The sequence below is a fragment of the Salvia hispanica genome, unplaced genomic scaffold (assembly GCF_023119035.1).
Source record: "Salvia hispanica cultivar TCC Black 2014 unplaced genomic scaffold, UniMelb_Shisp_WGS_1.0 HiC_scaffold_588, whole genome shotgun sequence".
In the NCBI taxonomy this organism is placed as follows: domain Eukaryota; kingdom Viridiplantae; phylum Streptophyta; class Magnoliopsida; order Lamiales; family Lamiaceae; genus Salvia; species Salvia hispanica.
Window position 1 is genome coordinate 1 of NW_025952342.1, and position 20,352 is coordinate 20,352.

Consider the following 20,352-nt stretch of genomic DNA (forward strand, 5'->3'; position numbering starts at 1 on the left):
TGAATTTCATTAATGATATGCTTTCCCTGTATTTGCAACAGCTTTTCGTTTATGTGGAGTTCTGATTGTAGTTTTTATAGTGTTTGAGTTCAATTTTTTTGTTGTTGGAGCATATTAGGTTTTGGAGCTTCACAGATTTGAGTTAATTGGAATAGAAGCAAAAGAAGTATATCTGTTTTTGAAAATATGATGCTTCTCACAGGCAGAAATTGCAAAATTAGTCAACATTTGAATATCTATAAGAGGCAGAGCGTTGCCTTGTTTTGTTCCTCAATTGAGATGGGCACAGAGATTGAAAGAGTTGTTAGAATGATCAGTGACCATCCTTTTCCCGATCAACCGCTTCGTCCCACCTTACAGCGCCAAATTCCCCCAACTGCCTTGTCAACCCCGTTTGTTGAACACGTGCTAGGTAGCTTGTTTGGTGCGCATACGAATGGCCTGAAAGCATATGAATTTTTCAAATATTGCCTTGATTGTAAGCTCTACGTTCCTAGTTCCGGTGCATTTGACAAAACATTGCATATTCTTGCACGTATGCGCTACCTTCACAAAGCGTGGGAGTTATTAGAGAGTATCAGGCGGAGCCACCCTTCCCTGCTCACGCTCAAGTCAATGAGCATAATGTTGTCCAGAATAGCGAAATCCCAGTCCTATGAAGTCACCATAGAAGCATTTGAGAAGATGGAGAAGGATATATTTCGAGGAAAGAAATTTGGCACAAATGAGTTTAATGTGCTTCTTCGAGCATTCTGCACCCAGCGTCAAATGAAAGAAGCGCGATCTGTTTTCCACAAGATGCATCCTCGGTTTCCTCCCAACACCAAGACCATGAATATTTTGCTGCTGGGATTTAAAGAATCCGGTGATATTACTGCAGTGGAATTGTTCCATCATGAGATGATCCGGAGGGGTTTTAAGCCAAACAGTGTTACGTATAATATCAGAATTGATGCGTACTGCAAGAAAGGGTGTTTAGGCGATGCTCTAAGACTTCTTGAAGAAATGGAACGTGCAGGTTTCTCTCCCTCGTTAGAAACAATAACCACGTTAATTCATGGAGCTGGGGTGGCTCGTAATATCTCAAAGGCTAAGCACTTATTTGAGGAAATTCTTAGAAGATCTCTACAGCCAGACACTGGGGCTTATAATGCTTTGTTGAGTTCTCTCGTCAGAACAAGGGATGTGCACGCCGCAGCACAATTAATGGAAGAGATGGAGACGAGAAACATTGAGCATGACAATGTCACTTATCATAACATGTTTTTGGGATTAATGAGATCAGATGGTATTGATGGTGTTTCTGCACTTTATACAAAGATGGTTAAGAAGAATTTCGTGCCAAAGACCCGGACAGTTGTTATGCTGATGAAGTTTTTCTGCCAGAATAGCCAGGTTGACCTGGGATTGGACTTGTGGAATTACTTGGTTGAGAAAGGGCACTGTCCTCACAGCCATTCACTAGACCTCCTGGTTACAGCTCTTTGCGCCCGAGGGAGAGTGGAAGAATCCATTGCTTGCTCTAAGCAGATGCTAGAAAGAGGTAGACTTGTGAGCGAGCGAGTGTTTCAAATGTTGGAGAGGTTTTTGGTGGAGATGGGGGAGTCAGAGAAATTAGAGGAATTGGAGTGTTTGATACAGAAGTTGAAGCAGTTGTTACCTTCAAGTCCTGCAGATAATATGAATGATCGAATATGATCAAGTTCGAACTTTGTCTGGAAGAACCTACTATTTTTCCAGAATTTTAGAAAGCAGAGGTAGCCATTCCCTCCAAAAGAACCGCCTCAGTTAACCCGGGATGGAGGCTTGCAGAACGTTCGAAAGAACAGGTAACCATTCCCCCCCAACAGAAGCACCTCAGTTAACCCGGGACGGAGGGAGTATCTGGGGAATAATGTGCAGTGATTAGTAGCTAGTTCTTTGTGACATATTAATGAGTAGAAGGGGTTGGGACATTACACCCCATTGCTTATGATATGCTTGGTCTCAACAATTTGGAAAACACTTAATATACATGTGTTTAAGTGACCCCATTGCTTATGACATGTATCTTTGTATTGGCAATGTTCAGTTAATGATCCTCGATATATATATTTCGACAATTTTGGAATTCTTTTCACATGTCACAGTGATGGAAAAACATTCCAATGAATCCATTTTTTTTTTTTTCTTTTTTCTCTCTCTCAAAATCACAATAATATTAGTAGTAGTACTACTTAGTAAAATAATATTCTAGAAAATAAAAAATTGTAAAAATAGAGACACCTAAATAGTTGAATCGAACAAAGTCAACTTGGAGGGGTGTTCGGTTGGCAAGACTAAATCTCACGATTAAATATGTATCATGTTTAGTTCATAAGATTAGTGGGCAACTGTGCTTAACTATTTGTACTATGATTTTGTTCGCATAAATACAGTACTAGCTTGATATAAAACATAAAAAATTAACATACTCCTACTACTAATACAGAAAACGGCGTCGTTTAACAATCTGTCATCAATCATATCGTCAGTTGTGAGTCGAGACACAATATTAATAGAGAAAAAGTCATGAATTCAATGGAATATGGGATTGTGAATAATTGTGATGATGTATACGGCACATACCATGTTCCCTCCCACAGTGGATCCATCAAAAACACCATAACCGCCGATGAGTGATCTGATCACCCTCTGATATTTTGTTGATGGAGACAGAAATCATTTATGACGAGAATAAAGAGAGATTGAATGTTGATGGTTTGATCAAATGGTAGAATCGCTCGCTCCACGGCCACGTGTCACCTTAGAAGCTCCATGAGATAGCCCTCAATTTTCCCTCCACTGCTGCCTCATCCTCATCCCATCCCTATCCACACACACTAATACTATTGCGTGTTTTCTGTGTCACCTTTTTCCAGTCTTCCTCGAATCGCGGTCCAACTATACCAGATAATATTGGGGGACGTGTGGATATTTTAAAATAGGAGGGGGGCGTTGAGTAGGGGAGTGGACTAATTCAGAGATTCAGAGATACGTATAGATTGGTTGTGCTGCGATGGATCACGAGGCGGATGCTTACCGGACGGATTTGATGACCATAACGCGCTATGTTTTGAACGAGCAGTCCAAGCACCCGGAATCGCGCGGAGACTTCACCATCTTGCTCAGTCATATTGTTCTCGGCTGCAAGTTCGTTTGCACTGCCGTTAACAAGGTCTCATCTCCATTTCTCTTCTTTCCTTTCCTTAATTCAGATATGGGGATATTCGCTGAAATTGGGTAGTGAATTCAGGTGATGATGAATTTGTGTACAGATATTCGGTTTTTTTTATGACCATGAGATCCATTCTCATAGAAGATTTGTGTTCCTAAATCTTCACCTAGCTGTTCTGTTTCAGCATTGTAGTTTCTTAGTGTTATAGCAATTTTTGTTCACGTATTTCACAGATAGTGAATCTGATTTTGACTAGAGTCACGTTAAAGATGAACATACGTGTTTGTGAAATCTGTTTTACATGATGATGATCGGTTTGAAACCTTCTGAATTTCATTTTATCCAGAGAACAACAAAGATGCTTAATTGATTGTTATTTGGAAAAATATATCCTCTGTTTGAATGGGAACCAGGAAATAATGTAATGCCTCATTACATCTAAACTATTGATATTGTGGTTTACAGGCTGGTTTGGCCAAGCTCATAGGACTTGCAGGAGAGACCAATGTGCAGGTAAATTTTGGCAGCAATCCTCTCGATGTGTATTACTTATAAGCTTGGTATACTATAGTCGTGTTACCACTTGTTATAAGATGAGTTGAGCTTGTCGTTTTTGTTCACAAAGGGTGAAGAACAGAAGAAACTGGATGTGCTCTCGAATGAAGTCTTTATCAAGGCGTTAGTCAGCAGTGGCCGAACTGTATGTTACTGTTGAATGTTTTTCAGTCTTGAAATATTCATGTAATTGTTTATGCTTATAAATGTGTGAATCACTGGCAGTGCATCCTTGTCTCCGAAGAGGATGAAGAGGCAACATTTGTGGAACCAGCCCTGCGTGGAAAGTGCGTACCTACACTCTAACTAAAAGATACTCCTTGTCTGTTACCATACATTGTGGTGATGTTCACTTTGAAAATGCAGGTACTGTGTTGTGTTTGACCCATTGGATGGATCATCCAACATCGACTGTGGTGTTTCTATTGGAACTGTATGATCTTGGCTACTAGTCTTGGAGAATTGTGTGTAGTATACATGATATTTTGTTAATTGTTATGGTGATGCTCTTATAGATCTTTGGGATTTATGCAATCAAAGACGGAGTTGACCCAAAGATAGAAGATGTCTTGCAGCCTGGGAAGAATATGGTAGCTGCGGGATACTGCATGTATGGAAGCTCTTGCACGGTATACATGTTATATGTTTGATATGTAAACGAAGATAGAGAGACTATTGTTTTGCATGATGAATTCTTAGCCACACCCTTGCTCTTAATGTACAGCTTGTTCTTAGTACTGGAAAGGGAGTTAATGGGTTCACACTCGATCCATCTCTTGGAGAATTCATATTGACTCACCCAGATATTAAGGTCAACATCTCCCCATGTTTGCTCAGTTTTAAGCAGTTTTGCACTTCTCATATGCTTATCTTCTTGCATGAGCACCATTAACATACTCCGTTCTAAAAATTTACTAGTACTTCGTATGGTTAACTCATTTTTGTGTCTGACTTCCATACAATACTTAGGGATGAATTTGCATTTTTAATGTTTCACAACTTTCATTTCTTCGGCAATTAACTTGATGCAGATTCCCAAGAAAGGAAAAATTTATTCTGTCAACGAAGGAAATGCCAAGAACTGGGATGGAGCAACAGCAAAGTATGTATGATTTTAGGTGTTAATTTCGTGTTGTATTCGATATATGTATCGTTCTATTTTGTGAACTCCAGGTATGTGGAAAAATGCAAATATCCCCAAGATGGATCGCCAGCAAAATCTCTGAGATACATTGGAAGGTAAATGAAAACTTAAGTCTGCTGATGATGTAAGGAAACAACTTATGTTCGTGTTTGAATATTCATCGCGTATTCTGGTTTTCAGCATGGTAGCTGATGTCCACCGCACTTTGCTCTATGGAGGCATCTTTTTGTACCCAGCTGATAAGAAAAGCCCAAATGGGAAACTACGGTATAAAGCTTGTTTAAAATGTAATCACTGATCAAAAAAGCATAAACTTATCTGGACAATTGTGTGAAACAGGGTACTCTACGAAGTCTTCCCTATGTCATATCTGATGGAACAAGCCGGTGGACAGGCATTTACAGGGAAACAACGGGTAAGATGTCTGCGTTTTCTTCATGGATCAAATCTCATATTCAGCGTCATACTTGTAATTTTGGTTTTGGTTATGTTTGGATTCGGGGTATGGTTTGTGACTTGCAGTAGAGAACAGACAGTTTGAAACAAGATTTCCTCTGAGCATCGATGTGTTTATTACAGGCTCTCGACTTGCTTCCTACGAAGATACACGAACGTTCACCCATATTCCTAGGTAGCTATGACGATGTTGAGGAGATCAAAGCATTGTACGCTGCTGAAGGGCAAAAATAATGAAGTTGTAATATCCTTATCAATTAATGAGTATGAAGATAACTCATATATGTAGTGATACATAATATTCTTTAAAATATACTACTACTAATTTCATTTGGCTCCTTTATACACAATGCCATGCAGCTCGTGTTTCAATATATTGTGTACTACTCCCTCCGTTCCCTAATGCGGAGGCAAAACTCACGCAGATTAAGAAAAATTGGTTAGGTGAGTTAAGAAAGAGGAGAATATAGTGGAAAAGAAAAAGATGAAAGATGAAGATAGAAAAAGTAAGAGAAAGAAGGTGAAAAAAAGTGTTGATTTTACTAAAAGAAAGACTTATACTAGGAACAGACGGGAAAAAAAACACCTATTCTTATGGGAAGGAAGTATAAGTTATTGCTATATGATAGTCATAAAGAGATGTCAATACAATCTAGAACCGTGAGAATCCGAATAATATGCTAATTTTAGAATTTGAAAATTTTTTAATAATGAGATTCCTTAGATTGCCTGCAATTCAAGTAAAACTGACAAACACTTATTTTTACAACGGGTTCTTGGCTACACAAATTTCAAGTCTTTTTTTAAAAATTGAAAAAAAAAAATTTAAATTAAATATCACCCTTTGTATATTATTAGTTTAAAAAAAGGGTTAAATTTTAAATTTTAATCCATTATATTTAAAAAAAAAAAATTAAATTTTTAAATTTTTTTCCCTAAACGGTAGAAGTTTATGTAAAAATCTTTTAAATAACTCAAGATTAATCAATTTGTTTTAAAATTTTTTTCCCATTTATTCCTTCTTTTTTCCCCCCTTTTTTTCCCTTTTTTCCCCCCTTTTCTCTTTTAATGAACAGACACAAAAAAGGAAAGAGAAAATTAAATTTTAATAAAAAGAGAAATAAATAGACAAAAATGGTTTTTAATTGAGGATTTTTTTTAATAAAAAAAATTTAAAATTTTAATAAAAAAATTTGCTCAAATAAATAATATCAAAGTTAATAAATTTAAAAAAATTTTTAAATAATGGAACCCCAAAAACAAAATTTTAATTAAAAAAAAAGTTCCTCTAATAATTAATATCCTATCCCTCTTATATTTTTCTCCCTCCTCTAAAAAAAAATTTTATTTTTTTTTAATTTTATCCGTTTTTCCATAATAAATTTTTTCCGTTTGCAGAAGGGATAATTTTCCCATTCATTACTCACTTTTATCTAAAATTAATAAGAAATTAATCCATTTTTAAAACTTTTTAATTTAAATTTTTTTTTTTTTAAAATTGGCCTTTAAAAAAATTTAAATTCCAAAATTTTCTAACTATCGCCAATCATGATTGGTACAAAAAAAGGGAAAAAAAAGTTCTTTTTTTTTTTTTTTTTTGATGACAAAAAATATTTTTTATTCGTGTAAATCTTTCCACATGTCGGGGAAAAAAAGGGGCCCGCTTTTTAAAATATCCCAAAATCTACAAAACGGGCCGAGCCCAAACTCTCCAACACCGACCCGCCAACTGCCACATGCTCCGCCGCTAACCGCTACTGTGGGGGCCCCCCAAATTAGTGAAATTCTCAATTCGACCCCTTTTTTCTCCCTTCCCAAACCCCCCAAATCCTTCAAAACTTTTCGCCCCCCTTTTCTCTCACCCAATCCAAAATGAGGACGTCGACCCCCAAACCGGGAAAATTTTGCCTACAATCCGGGTCGGGGCCCACCTGGGCCAGATTTCCGACGCCCCGACCCGGGCGCCCTTCCACCGCCGCGCCCACTCCGAGACCTTCTTCCGCTTCCCCGACCTCGACGACATCCTCGTCGACGGCGTCCTCGCCGACCTCAACCTCGAAACGCCGCCGTCTATGCAGGCGCCGCAGCAGCAGCAGAAGAGGAACGACGGGCTGGCTCATCTGCGGAGCCTCTCGGTGGACGCGGATTTCTTCGAGGGGCTTGTGCTGGACGGTCCGCCGTCGGCTGAGGCGGCGCCGCCTGGGCCGCGGCACAGGCATAGCAACTCCATGGACGACTACTCCAGTGCGACGTCGTCGTGCGAGGTCGATTCGAACGCGAAGAAGTCTATTGCTGCGGATAGGCTGGCGGAGCTCGCCCTGATTGACCCTAAGAGAGCCAAAAAGGTTTTTTTTTGACCCGATTTTTGCAAGCGTTGACTCGATTTTGGTGATGATTTATCTTGATCGATTGTTTGTCCCCCTATTTAGGGTTATGTTTCTGCTTTGCCTTGTGGTGTTGATGGTTTTAGATTTTGTGTTGAGAACTATGTTACTGTGATAGTATGTGGTTTGTGTGAATTGTGTATATACTCTCTCTTGTTGGAGGTGTATTGGAGTATTGATTTAGAGGGCTGCTGTATGTGCAGGATATTGGCGAATAGACAATCTGCTGCGCGATCGAAAGAGAGAAAAACGCGCTACACGGGTGAGCTGGAAAGGAAAGTTCAAACCCTGCAAAGTGAGGCCACCACGCTCTCAGCTAAGATCACATTGTTGCAGGTATGTGGATTGCTGTATTTTCGTGTGACAACTTGGAAATGATTCTGCTCACGAGCTATATATGTCATGTGGTTTAAAAATTTTAGCTTAAAAAACCTGTGAATTACTGTGAAATGTGAATTATGGTGATACTCCATTTGACTAGAGAGTTGACTGAAAATGGCATTGTGCTGCTGAAATGAAGGATAGAACTAAAAGGTTTGACACTGCTAGTTTTCTATGTTCAATGATTAGTTGCTAGCAAAAATATGACTAAGAAATAAGTAGGTTGTAAAATCTTCAAGAGCAGGGGGAATTGGCACTTCTCCGAGTGTCTTAACGTGAGGCTTCTTGTGAGAATGATGAGCTTTCTTTCCTTACTATCCTTCAACCACTAGTAGATAGGGGACATAAGATGTGAAAATGCACAAGAGGATTATAGGGAGATAGATACCTACGAATATGGGCTTCTTGAGACCGTTTGGTTAGTGATTTTGATAAGATTAAACTTTTCGGTGCAATTAGTCCCTTGTATGTGAAGGACTATAGAGCATATTGGTGCATGGTCTGTAATTCTCCTATATTTTTAGGACCTTAACTTTTTGCATTAAATGTTCTAAATAAGATCTCCTTCCACTTAGGAGTCCCAGTCTACCACTTTTGGATGTCCCACTTATAATAGTGCCCTACATTTTACTAACTTTTTTCTTCTCACATTCATTATAAACTAATATATAAAAGTAGGACTCACATTCAACTATCTTTTTTCACTAACTTTCCTTTATATTTCTTAAAACCACGTCTTGAACTCAAATGAGACTCTTAAAGTGGTACGGGGGAGTAGTATATGATATATTTCTAATGATTCATTTCATGCTATTGTTAGGATGAGAAGTGCTTCATTAATTGTTTTGTCAAATTAATAAGTTGTTATCCTTTGTTTAATATATTTGGACATTGGCACCTAATATCATGAAACTTTCAAAGTTGGGTTTTTTCCACATTTCTTTAAGCATACCCTCCAAATTTGTTCTTCAATCTATTAATATAGTCGGAATTTTTCATTGGTGGGAAATAAACTCGGGGTAAAGTTCGTGAAGTTCGGGGAAAAAACCCAACCTTTTGAAAGTTCCATGATATTAGGTGTCAATATCCCAATATATTTAAAGGCATCATAGCAAGGAACTTTGGCTGGGGCTGTTATGGTGAAACAAACTATTGTTGTGACTTCAGTTTCAGTTTTCTACAATGCTTTCGAATTATTTAGTCATATGCAACTGCAGTGTGTTGGGAAATGCACTCTAGTGTGTGTAAGACCTTAACCAAGAAATGAATAAGTTGGTTGAACAATACAACAGCTGTCGCTTTACTAAGAATGTAATTGGTACGATGCAGAGGGACACAAGTGCGTTGACAGCTGAGAACAAGGAACTGAAACTGAAGCTGCAGGCCATGGAACAGCAAGCACACCTCAGAGATGGTAAGCGTTTTTATCACTTGTTACCTCGTCTCACGATTCTTTATCTGATTTAAGCATGTTTTCTGTGTGCATCGATTCTAGCTCTGAATGAAGCCTTGAGGAATGAACTGCAGTGGCTCAAGATTGCAGCCGGCCAAATGCATGGCTCCAATGGGAGCAGCAGAGGGGCATCCTCCCCATTTTCACCACCCCAGCCTCCAACGCAAAATTATTATGCGCAGCAGCAGCACACAAGCCCCAACAACGCAAACGGAGGGTTGATGATGCCTCTGAGGCATAGTCATTTGTCAAAGAGAAGTATATTATCCGTTGTATATAAACATCTGTGTAAATGTAGTATCTACATACATGCTATTGAATGGCTATCATGTGTCATATGACCACTTACGAAATGTTCTTTGCCAGAATATGTAGCTCGTATACATAAAAAATATCCACATTACACATTATTTGAAATAAATTTAGTCTCATTCAGCTGGGATGTTAATTGGGTTGAACTCGTTTGATTTCGGATTAGTAGTCTTATCAGGCTTAGGTTAATTTTTCATTAAGGAAAACAAAGTCAGAAATTTTCGATTCTAATCAAGAGTTGATCCCTTAACTATTTTACTAGTGTAACATCACTGCCATACAATAACATATATTGTCGCTGCATATTGGAAATTCTATAACAACCACTTCAAATACTTCTGCTCAAAAACACAATCTTCTTCATTCTTATTACAAACATGACGTGATACATATTTCTAAAGAGAAGAGTTTCGACACAGAAATCAACTAAATCCTCTCAACTACAGATACATCACTTGTGAAGATCGCAACAACAGTTGTAGGTCCCAATATCTGTTGCTAGACAAGGCGGGCGAACTTTTTCGTCTTTATACCAAATCGATCGCCCTTGAATTAATTCATTCAGGAAGTAATCCAGCTTCTCAATGGTCACATTTGGCATCACAACAATATGTGCCATGTTCCTCTCACGGCAAGTTGCCAACGGCGAACAAATTCTTCATCTCGAGGCCGTTCAAACACTACAGTACTGCTCAGCTCGTTGAGCATGGCACTGATCCCTGCATCCCTGAGTCGGTCTTTCAAATAGTGAGCGTTTCTGAGGCACTTTTGGACTTCTTTTGGAATCCTTTGTAGCCTTTTCTGTTTAGAGTGTACCACAAGAAGATTGGAGCATGACCATTCCGGCTTCCCATGATTGTTGCATCTCTAGATGCAAGATATTCTACATTGCTTGAGAGAGCATTTATGTGTTTCAGCCGCGTTATTTGCACTCCACAGGGCATTGGGCATCCCACAAACTTGTGGCCTGAAACACTAACACTTCCAATTGGCTTCTTGAATGAAACTTTCGGTGCCTGAACAAGAATAGACTACTTAGTAAGAGCATTTCTAGAGAAAATGCTTACACCTAATATCAACCCAATCATAAAACTATAGCATGATGAAGAAACGGAAGCATAAAGAAATAGAAGCAAGGAGCTACAGTCAGTTCACACTTAAAATTGATTGGATTCAATTATTTCACTTCTTATGGATAGGAAAAATATACAGAATGAACAGGAACAGCAGAGTTGGCAAACCTTTTTAACAAATGGCATCATTAGACCAAACAAAGCACCATCGCAATGAATGTAGAATCTATCATGTGAAAATCCACATTCTTCAAGGGTTTTTATAACAAGATCGAGGTCATCAACAGCCCCTTTAACTGTGGTTCCTGCAATTTGGATTGTAAGGCAGAAAACATGAGACTATGCTGCTGAATATGTCGATAGCTTATGGTACATAAGCATGTGCTACTTCCAGTTTAACGATAGAGAAGAAAGTTACCTATATTCACATTAATGATCGCTGGCTTATTCTTGTTCTGAAGCAGCTGTTCTTTAAAATCTGCACAGTCAATCTCTCCAGTGACCAAAGTCGCAACTTTTACGCACTCCATTCTGTACATTCTTGCTGCTTTGAAGACGGAGTAATGGGACTCCTTTGATCCGTACAAAACTCCATCAGGGAAAACTTCTCTTCTGTTTAATGTATCAATCAACTAATGTTAGAATATGTTCATTCCTACCAAAGAAACCCCTATGAATAAAATGATAGACTCGAAGAGAAAAGCAAAGAACATACCCAACAAGGATCCCGTGAAGATTACCCTCAGTTCCACAGTTTGTGATGTATCCCCAGTAGTCATCCTTCTCAATTTCCCACAGGCGGGCAAACCAATCCTAAAACACCCACTTCAAACTGTCTAGAGTGCACACCGTAATTGCTCTCAATGAAGGGATCTCCAAGATTGTTAATAGAGAAATGCTGCAGCTGACCAAGAGCACCATAATCAAAGTCCAGATTGTATGGATATCCTGTGTAAAAAGAAACAAATTGGTGACCAGCAGAATTAACATAGTAACACAGGTAACTTATCCAGCTTATAATTTGCCAATTCTATGTACCAGTCCTGTTGAACTTCTTCTAGAAAGTTCAAATGAACACAAAACAGAGTTAACCAGAATCAAAACATAAAAGGATTAAAAAATATAGCAACTGAAAATCAGTAACTATTTCAAAAGCAGCACCACCAAAGAACACTAATTTGAACCGTCCATTTCAATAAACAAGTGAAACAAGAAATTTAGACGACAAATACAAACACTAATTAGAACGATTCACCTTTCAATAAAATAGTGTACGAAATTGACGGTAAAAAAACATACTAGCATAAATCATTATATTTCAAAGTTAACAGCACCAAAAGCAGATCAGAGATCGAGCAATCATACCTAAATGGTGCTTAGTCCTTTCCACGAGCGTCTTGCGGTACCTCGCCAACACACTGGCCATGTACGCATCCTTATCGCCGGTAGATTCGTCGTCGGCGTCGGGCTCCGTCACCTCAAAGCACGTGGTGTGCACGTTCTTCCCCAAAACGATCTCTCTCGTGATCTCCAGATCTACACCGTCCGACGGCACCGGCTCGGGATCAAAGGCTAGCTCTCCTGCCGCCGTCATCCGATCCGAAGCCTTTCCGTTAACCAAAGATCCGTTGGACGCCATCGCTGCCTCCAGTCCAACGCTGCTCCCAACCATGCTGCTCGAGGTAGGAAAAATGCTCCGAAAATTAAGGAAAAATTTAGAAATATATGGAACCAAAATTAGAGAAAATGCGGTAATAATTGAATACCTGAAATGCAGAAATGCGAGCAAATGCTTGGAAACAGCGCGAAAAGCGGGCAAAAGAGGCGGCGGAAATTGAGAGGAGAAGGAAGGTGAAGAAGAGTTAGCTTTGCAGGCTTGGATACTATATATAGCCAGCGCTGTTTAGGTAAGATGTGCCAACAAAAAAATCTGGTTCATAATTTTATTATAAATTATTGTTAAAATTAGTTAATTGCGACTCAAAATCTGATACTCGTATTTATTGTTGAATATTGAATTAAACATATATTGGGCTTGTAGTAAGAGTACCTAATTTTTATCAATTATTCATACCAAGCACACATATGAACACTAGTTAAAAAAATGTTGTATCTAATTTTGGCCTAATCTCATTTATCAAACACACATCCATATGTACTAGATAGGAAGAGTTAATTTGATAGTATAGTATTTTTCTAATTTTCTAATCCGAAAGTAACGCTTAATTTGATAGTAATGAATATTAATTAAATCAAACACAATAATTTCTCCCATCCCACGTGTATATCATGTGTTAGATATTTGAATAGAGACCCCTTGAGGTTACCAATGGCCATTTCCCTATTCACTCACGTCTCATTCCGTTAATTGCCTTAAAACTTGTAAATTTTCGGTTTAATTTCAAATAATTCCCATAATTTTGTAATCTAAATACCATGTTTGAATTACCTGTAACCGCCTAAATTATAATGATAATTTTCTAAAAAGGAAAATTATACTACAAAAAATAAAATAAAACAATACGAGCACCATGTATCCATCAGCAACACAAGAGTCCACGTCATAGACACACGATTTTTGGTTGATGATAAGGAAGACAGGAAAATATCAGACAGATCATGAAGGTAAGATTTGCGATTTAACGATTCCAAAAAGAATTTAATGTGGTCGTTTAAAATTTTAAATAAAGATTATATTTAGGAGTAGTAGTAGACTAGTAGTAGTAGTATATCATTTGAGAGGCAATTATTGGGCGCATCACGTGGTTGGGTCCATGTTGGATTTGAATATTCCAGAAGATCCACGTGGCGGATACCTTCAGATTCAAGTGGGCCCCAATTGAATCACGAGCGGATACTCTATTCTCTGCATCCCAACACTTGGCCTTTTTTTTATTACAGCTGGATGGGGACGAAAATATACTCTACCGAAAACAAAATTGTTTGAAAAATGATAAAATCTCTGACAATCGGAATGGGCCGCTTTAGCACAACACATTTCCCATTAGCCCATTAGAATATTGGCCCAGTTGGCCTACTGTGCTTTTGTTTTCCAGTTATTTAAATGTTGCACTCAGACTATTTTTTTTAATTAAAGTGGTACTATAAAAGTTCCAACTTTTGTAAAAGTTGATCTCTTCTTTGATTCTTATCGTAACTCGTAAACATGTTCTTTATTCTATCTTTAAGTTGATTTGATAATGCTTACCAGTGTTTTTCAGTAATTTTATTATTTTTTAGACTTGCTATTTTGATCTATATTATTGAAAATGGTGTTACCAACGACTCAAATGTTGTAATCAAGATTCAAACGATGTGAGAATTTACGTGGTTTGATCTAGAAACAGTCTATATCCACGGACAAGCGAAAGTGATTTATTTAGAATACAAACTAGCTATATAATCAACAGGGCAAGCTCTCAAGCTCAGCTACTCAATCGAAGATCTGAGCTTGATTTTTGTAAATCACTCTCTTAGCTAGCTAGCATGGATTGTGTGTGTATCACTCTAAACCTCCCTTTTCCTCAAAGTGTTCTTAAAACATTTCATAAACAAGAAAGAGGAAACCGGCTGAAGATTGATGGGCTGATCACTTAAGAGGACTTGAGTTAAATGGGCCTTTTACAGACTGGGCTTTGATTGATTCAGCCACACATTCCCAACAACTCCTTTCGTCCATAAAAGATTACTAAATTTATCATATTTAGATTCCATAGATAATTAACCAAAATATCTTTCATTTACACTAGTAGTGCATATGTTATCACATGATTTGACGATGGAAAATATCTTAAACATGTTGTATCTCTTAACGATGATAAAAATCGGCAACTATTTAAAAAAAAAAATTCGTTGTGTAATTGGATTGATGTGCATGACCTGTTAGGCTATTACCAAGTGCCAACAACCACTGACCTTTCAATATATATTATAAATAATTAAATAAAGTATTTGGTTCTGAAGTTTGAATATTAAATATTTAAGCTCCATTTGCATTATTAAATGTTTCAACAGAATTAAATGCAATGAATCATAAAATAAACAAGGCAACAAAATACATACGACAATTTAGTTTGACTAAAAATTAGCCCAATTGTCGACCAATTCCACGACGCCCAAATCAAAGCGAGTGAATTGGTCTCTCTCCGCCGCGACGAAAGATTCTGCTGCTTCTGCTTCCGCCGCCGATCCGCCATGGATTCCTCCCCATTCAACAATCTACCCCAAGACACCCTCCACCAGATCTTCTGCCACCTCCCCCTCCGCCAAATCGCCGCCGCCAAGTGCGTCTGCAAAGCCCTCCGCGCCGCTCTCTCCTCCGCCTCCTTCCACCACCTCCTCCACACCCAATCCCGCTCCCTCCCCCTCCTCGCCCTCAAGACCTCCCACCGCCACGTCTCCCCCTCCCTCACCCTCCACTCCTTCGACCCCGCCGCCAATCACTGGCTCAAATTCTCCCTCTCCTTCCTCCCCTTCGCCGCCCTCCACCCCATCACCTCCTCCAACGGCCTCCTCTACCTCTGGGCCTCCTCCCCCAAAATCCCCAAAAAGCCCTCGTCGTATGCAACCCCTCACCGCCCGCTTCAAAACCCTCCCCCAGCTCGGCTCCGCCTGGTCCCGCCACGGCGCCGTCCTTGCCGGCTCCCTCAGCGCCGTCCTCGTCCTCACCGAGCTCGCCGTTCTCTACTACTCCGAAAATGGAAACCCTAATTTCACCCCCAATTGGCTCAAATTCTCCTCCAATTTACCCTCCAAACCCCGCAGCCCTGTCTTGGTCTCCGATTTCATCCTAACCCTATGCGACGTGGGGTCTCCGTGGAGGTCGCAGTGGGCGATGTTCAAGGGAAGGATTGTGGATACGGACAAGGCAATGCAGTGGGTGAGGCTGGAGAGGCGCGAGTGGGGGACATTTTCGACATTTTGAAGCGGCCGCGGCTCGTCAAGGCCGGGAGCGATCGCAAGGTCTACATGGTGGGAGGGCTGAAGAGCTCCTACGCCTGCAGAGCGCGTGCACGACCATCTTGGTACTGAGGCTGGACTTGGACACCTTGGAGTGGGAGGAGGCGGGGCGAATGCCGTTGGAGATGTATAGGTGTTTCGTGGAGAGTAGTAAGTTCAAGGTGTTTGGTGGGGGCAATAGGGTGTGTTTCTCGGCTAAGAGGGTCGGGAGGTTGGCGCTCTGGGAGGAGTTTGGGGATGGCAAAACGCCTGGCGTTGGGTGGATGGCGTGCCTGGGAGCGGAGATGTCCTCTCCCGTGGATTCGTGTTTGAGGCCAGGCTTGATGCTGTTTTGTAGGTCAGAAAGATTTTCACTTTCTTTCTAATCTTGCTATGCTATACATGATTATGATGATTTGGAATATTGAATGTCTTGAATACAATGTGTTGTAGTATTACCAATGTTATTGTTTATGATCATGTTTATTTTATTTATGGGATATGCTAGGGGCTTGAATTTCTTGTGTTGAATGTTGGCTGTTGAGGGTTGGAACTACAAATGTGTTTTTGCTTAGTGCTTGTGTATGGGATTCAGATTTTAGCTGTAAGTTTGGTAAAACGACAGTTATTATTGTTGAGGAAGCGGTTGGTTTGTTTTTTGCTCGGAGATGGATATGTCAAGCTTATTTTTATGTTCTTTTTCCCTATAGATGGTTCATAATTCTAGGCACGAATTTCGTTGATACCTGTCTAGTACTTATGGATCCATTTGGATTTTATGTTCGTTTTCCCTGTAAATGGTTTAGAGTTATAGGAACGGAACTGGTTGGCTCTGTCTAGATAATTATCTGTGTAGAACTTATGGATCCATTTGATGATTTTATGTTCTTTTTCCCTATAAATAGTTATAGAGTTCTAGGAATGAAACTGGTTGGCTTTGTCTATATGATTATCTGTCTAGAACTTATGGATCATTTGATTGTTTTATGTTCGTTTTCCCTATAGATGGTTAAGAACTATAGGAACGAATATGGTTGGTTCTGTCTAGATGATTTTCTGTTTTGAACTTATGGATCCATCCGGATGATTTTGATCGACTCAGTCAAGGTCATACGATCATGCTTTTATAACTAATGGAACCATTCTTAAGATACATCAAGAGTCGAGCCCTTTTGAGTTACTAATAGCATAGTGTTTGGTTCCAATTCTCACTGAAGTGGCATTGGTTTTTGTTGCACGAAATGTGCATTCCGTGCTATAATGGTTATGGGTTCGCTTGTGTTTTGTTTTCTCACTTGAATAATGGAGTTCTAAACTGTGTGCTTTTGATTATGTACATTGTAATTGTCCCTTTATTTTCCTCATAAAAATCACTCCACAGTCCCTAGAAATTGCATAAGTAAAAGAAATAGAATAGGGAGATAGAAAATGAGTAACTTATGGTACCTCGGCCTCTTTAGACCTCTCTATAGAATCTACCTATTTTGTTTCAAAGCTTGTATATTTAGTACTAGTATACTACTAGTAGTTCATAGAATTGGAGAAACTACTACAAGGGTATCTAAGTTTGGCTATTCAATAGTTATGAGTTACTATGATATAAAAAAATTGTCCAAAATGGGCTCGGGTGAAGCTGCCATCATGTTATATATAGGAAAGATAAAAGTATATAGCATAACATTTTCTACGAGTCTTGAACAAAAGCTTATGGCAACACAAATTAAATTCTAAGTGCATGTTTGGTAGGCATGTTAAATTAGCACAAGATAAATTAGGATGAGCTTTAAGATAAGGATATGCTATCTCACTCTTTTGGGCTGATAAATAATCCATCCTTTTGAACTTATTCGCTTTGAGCCTCCTGGCGATATGGGCTTTATGGCCTAAACTGGACCTTATTTTATCTACCAAACAACCAAATAACCCATATCTCATACTCCCTCGTCCCATGAAATAGCCATATTTCCTTTTTCGTCTGCCTCATACAAATACTATATTCATTTATGGCAACTATTTTCTCCTTCTCTTTTACTTTACTATTTGTGGGCACCACTATTCACTACATAATTTTAAGTATTTTTCTCTTTTTCTCTTATTTTTCCAATTACATATTAAAACTGTGTAATCCCAAATGGCCTATTTCTATGGAACGAGGAAGTATATATTGGCCTTATCTATGCTACTCCCTCCGTCCCATGTTAATGAGTCATTTTTTCTATTTTGGGAAGTTCCAAGTTAAATGAGTCATTTCTATTTTTGGGAAAAGTAATTTTCCATCTCTCTTACATTATTCTTTCTACATCTCTTACTTTATTCTCTTACTTTTTTCACCATCCATTTAATACACTATTCTTAAACTCCGTGAAAAGAAAAGTCTCTACTAACAAGGAACTAAGGAGTACTAAACAAGGACCAAGTATATTGGTCCAACCCCATATCAATGGCACATCAGTATTTGTCATGTCAACTTTAATTTATTGTTTAAATATCCCAAATTAACTTATCGATCAAAGTAATTTAGATATAGAACACTATTTATTACGCTCTGATACCAGACTGCTGGATATGTGGGCCGCAACAAGTTAGGGCCCAATCCAAAACAGCATAAGCCAACACATTAGTGACACATTGGTAACTGTCTCGGTTCCAATATTATTTTGTATATTTATATCCTATTTTTATTGCATCATTTCACATTATATTTATCATACCTGAAAGTGAGGTTATTATTTTTAATATTATTATTATTGATAAAAAAAGTACTAATAGTATACTATTACTTTCTTGAATTAAAGTATTTTCTTTTAGGAAAGGCACAATTCTCTTTAAGTGCACACGACCTAGAGTTGGATCCACTCACGTGGATAAAAATAATTCTCCAATCAAATAGTTAGATCAAGTCTTCTTTGAACAATACTCCGTATTATATTTAGCGTGACAATTGGTGTATCGGTATAATACTAGTATTATTTTGACTTATTGTGTTAGAGCTATAACTTTATTGTGATGGCGTGATTAAGGACACCAACTATTGTGTCACTGATATGAGAATAATATTATTAATCTCTCATTCGATTGCTTTGGTAATTTGTGGCATGATATAATCCAGGACAAGTAAACATTGAATAATGACAAAGAGAAATTGTTTGGTTGGGAAAGATAATTTTTAAATAAATATGAGCATATAATTACAAATTTATTCTAATACTTTTATTTTTTCTTTTTCCTTGATTTGAAGCTAAGATTATTTTTGTTAGAGGGGTGGCTATGACTTCTTATCTATGAGTTTTAATCTCATGAATTGAATATAATACATGTTTTATCATGAACTCAGATCATCCAAATCAAACGGCTCCTATGGGAAAATTGTCCTGAGATTTATCACATTTTTGAAGATGATCAATAATGTTTCTTGTATACCTTCTAAATGACTTGAACCATCAACCAATTAAATTGATGAAAAGTGTTTTATCAACTAAATTGCACTTCATTGTTGAGATTTATCATCATAAGACTAGATCATATTTTGAATTCAAATTCAAATCTTGAACACATGTTTATAATTACAAGGACAAATAGCTTAATTGTAAGTATAAAATCTGTTTCATCCAAGTATAAAAAATATGGAATTACATCTACAACTTTCTTTTGCAAGAAAAAAGATACGTCACTTAGTTATGCAAGAAAATGACACGGAAAATACCCAATATTAATTAATTTATAGGTAGGATATTCAAAATCTGTAAATAAAATACATAAAACTTTAACAGATATATCATTTTCTCCCAATAATGTAACCGAATATATTCTCAGTCCTCTCACATTCTATATTAGCTTATTGACAATGTTTATTTCCTAACAAATGCTTTTATAAAGAAATTATACCTTTCTAAATATAAATGTACTTACTTATTCTTCGTATTTAATACCCATTTCCCGAAGTCACTTTTACTACTGTGAATCTGTGATAAAGAAGTAATGATGAAACAATTTTTATTTGATTTTCAATACATGGCATATTATTATTATTATTATTATTATTATTATTATTATTATTATTATTATTATTATTATTATATGAGTAAAGTAAAGAGTAAATGGAAATTTGACGAGGATTCATGAATCCAAATTTGAATAATGATATGACTTAAGGTAGCCTTTTACTATAGGAATGACGATCAAATATGTAAATAAAACTTTTTTTCCCTCACTATCAACCTATGTCACCTTAGCCTAATTTCAAACCACTAGATGTAGAATCTTCATAGGACCCATATTTAGCACAACAAATTTTGGGGCTTTTCCCCCTTTTTCTAATTTTTAATCCAATCAATGTCACATTGGAAGGGACTCTATCCAATTGCCATTATTTTATTTAATTAATGAGGGGGAGAATACAATTCATCCGTAAAATTTGTTTCTCCAAATTCTGACCAAATTTTATTGACAGCATGAGAAAA

At 37.9% G+C, this 20,352-nt stretch overlaps 3 protein-coding genes, 1 long non-coding RNA gene and 2 pseudogenes across 4 annotated transcripts; 4 read left to right on the forward strand and 2 right to left on the reverse strand.

Moving 5' to 3' along the window:
• The first annotated feature begins 31 nt into the window (after positions 1 to 31).
• On the forward strand, positions 32 to 2,110 carry LOC125199614 (pentatricopeptide repeat-containing protein At3g61360-like). Its single transcript, XM_048097582.1, has one exon. The coding sequence runs from the start codon at positions 187 to 189 to the stop codon at positions 1,696 to 1,698; it is 1,512 nt and encodes a 503-aa protein (XP_047953539.1). The 5' UTR covers positions 32 to 186; the 3' UTR covers positions 1,699 to 2,110.
• A 237-nt stretch (positions 2,111 to 2,347) lies between these two features.
• Positions 2,348 to 2,725, reverse strand: LOC125199616. The gene is made up of 2 exons (XR_007172608.1): positions 2,608 to 2,725; positions 2,348 to 2,491 (listed from the first exon to the last, which is right to left on the reverse strand). It is a non-coding gene; the product is annotated as an uncharacterized LOC125199616 (long non-coding RNA).
• Positions 2,726 to 2,882: 157 nt separating this feature from the next.
• Positions 2,883 to 5,681, forward strand: LOC125199615 (fructose-1,6-bisphosphatase, cytosolic-like). The gene is made up of 12 exons (XM_048097583.1): positions 2,883 to 3,196; positions 3,662 to 3,709; positions 3,822 to 3,896; positions 3,977 to 4,038; positions 4,118 to 4,184; positions 4,267 to 4,380; positions 4,476 to 4,562; positions 4,783 to 4,853; positions 4,925 to 4,990; positions 5,076 to 5,162; positions 5,235 to 5,310; positions 5,475 to 5,681. The coding sequence occupies exons 1-12, from the start codon at positions 3,038 to 3,040 to the stop codon at positions 5,583 to 5,585; spliced, it is 1,023 nt and encodes a 340-aa protein (XP_047953540.1). The 5' UTR covers positions 2,883 to 3,037; the 3' UTR covers positions 5,586 to 5,681.
• A 309-nt stretch (positions 5,682 to 5,990) lies between these two features.
• Positions 5,991 to 10,027, forward strand: LOC125199613 (transcription factor VIP1-like). Its single transcript, XM_048097581.1, has 5 exons — positions 5,991 to 6,011; positions 7,229 to 7,696; positions 7,922 to 8,071; positions 9,446 to 9,530; positions 9,612 to 10,027. Exons 1-5 carry the CDS (start codon positions 5,991 to 5,993, stop codon positions 9,908 to 9,910), a joined length of 1,023 nt encoding a protein of 340 aa, XP_047953538.1. The 3' UTR covers positions 9,911 to 10,027.
• Positions 10,028 to 10,173: 146 nt separating this feature from the next.
• Positions 10,174 to 12,829, reverse strand: LOC125199612 (annotated as a pseudogene).
• A 2,167-nt stretch (positions 12,830 to 14,996) lies between these two features.
• LOC125199610 lies at positions 14,997 to 16,409 on the forward strand (annotated as a pseudogene).
• Positions 16,410 to 20,352: the final 3,943 nt, after the last annotated feature.

What these genes read in the sequence shown, in the direction of transcription:
- LOC125199614 (XM_048097582.1), top strand. Translation starts at nt 187, where the DNA reads ATGATGCTTCTCACAGGCAGAAATTGCAAAATTAGTCAACATTTGAAT.
- LOC125199615 (XM_048097583.1), top strand. Translation starts at nt 3,038, where the DNA reads ATGGATCACGAGGCGGATGCTTACCGGACGGATTTGATGACCATAACG. An exon ending in TTTGCACTGCCGTTAACAAG is followed by an intron (nt 3,197 to 3,661) that starts GTCTCATCTCCA and finishes TGTGGTTTACAG; the next exon opens with GCTGGTTTGGCCAAGCTCAT. An exon ending in TGTATGGAAGCTCTTGCACG is followed by an intron (nt 4,381 to 4,475) that starts GTATACATGTTA and finishes CTTAATGTACAG; the next exon opens with CTTGTTCTTAGTACTGGAAA.
- LOC125199613 (XM_048097581.1), top strand. Translation starts at nt 5,991, where the DNA reads ATGTCAATACAATCTAGAACC. An exon ending in TGTCAATACAATCTAGAACC is followed by an intron (nt 6,012 to 7,228) that starts GTGAGAATCCGA and finishes ATCCAAAATGAG; the next exon opens with GACGTCGACCCCCAAACCGG. An exon ending in GCAAGCACACCTCAGAGATG is followed by an intron (nt 9,531 to 9,611) that starts GTAAGCGTTTTT and finishes CATCGATTCTAG; the next exon opens with CTCTGAATGAAGCCTTGAGG.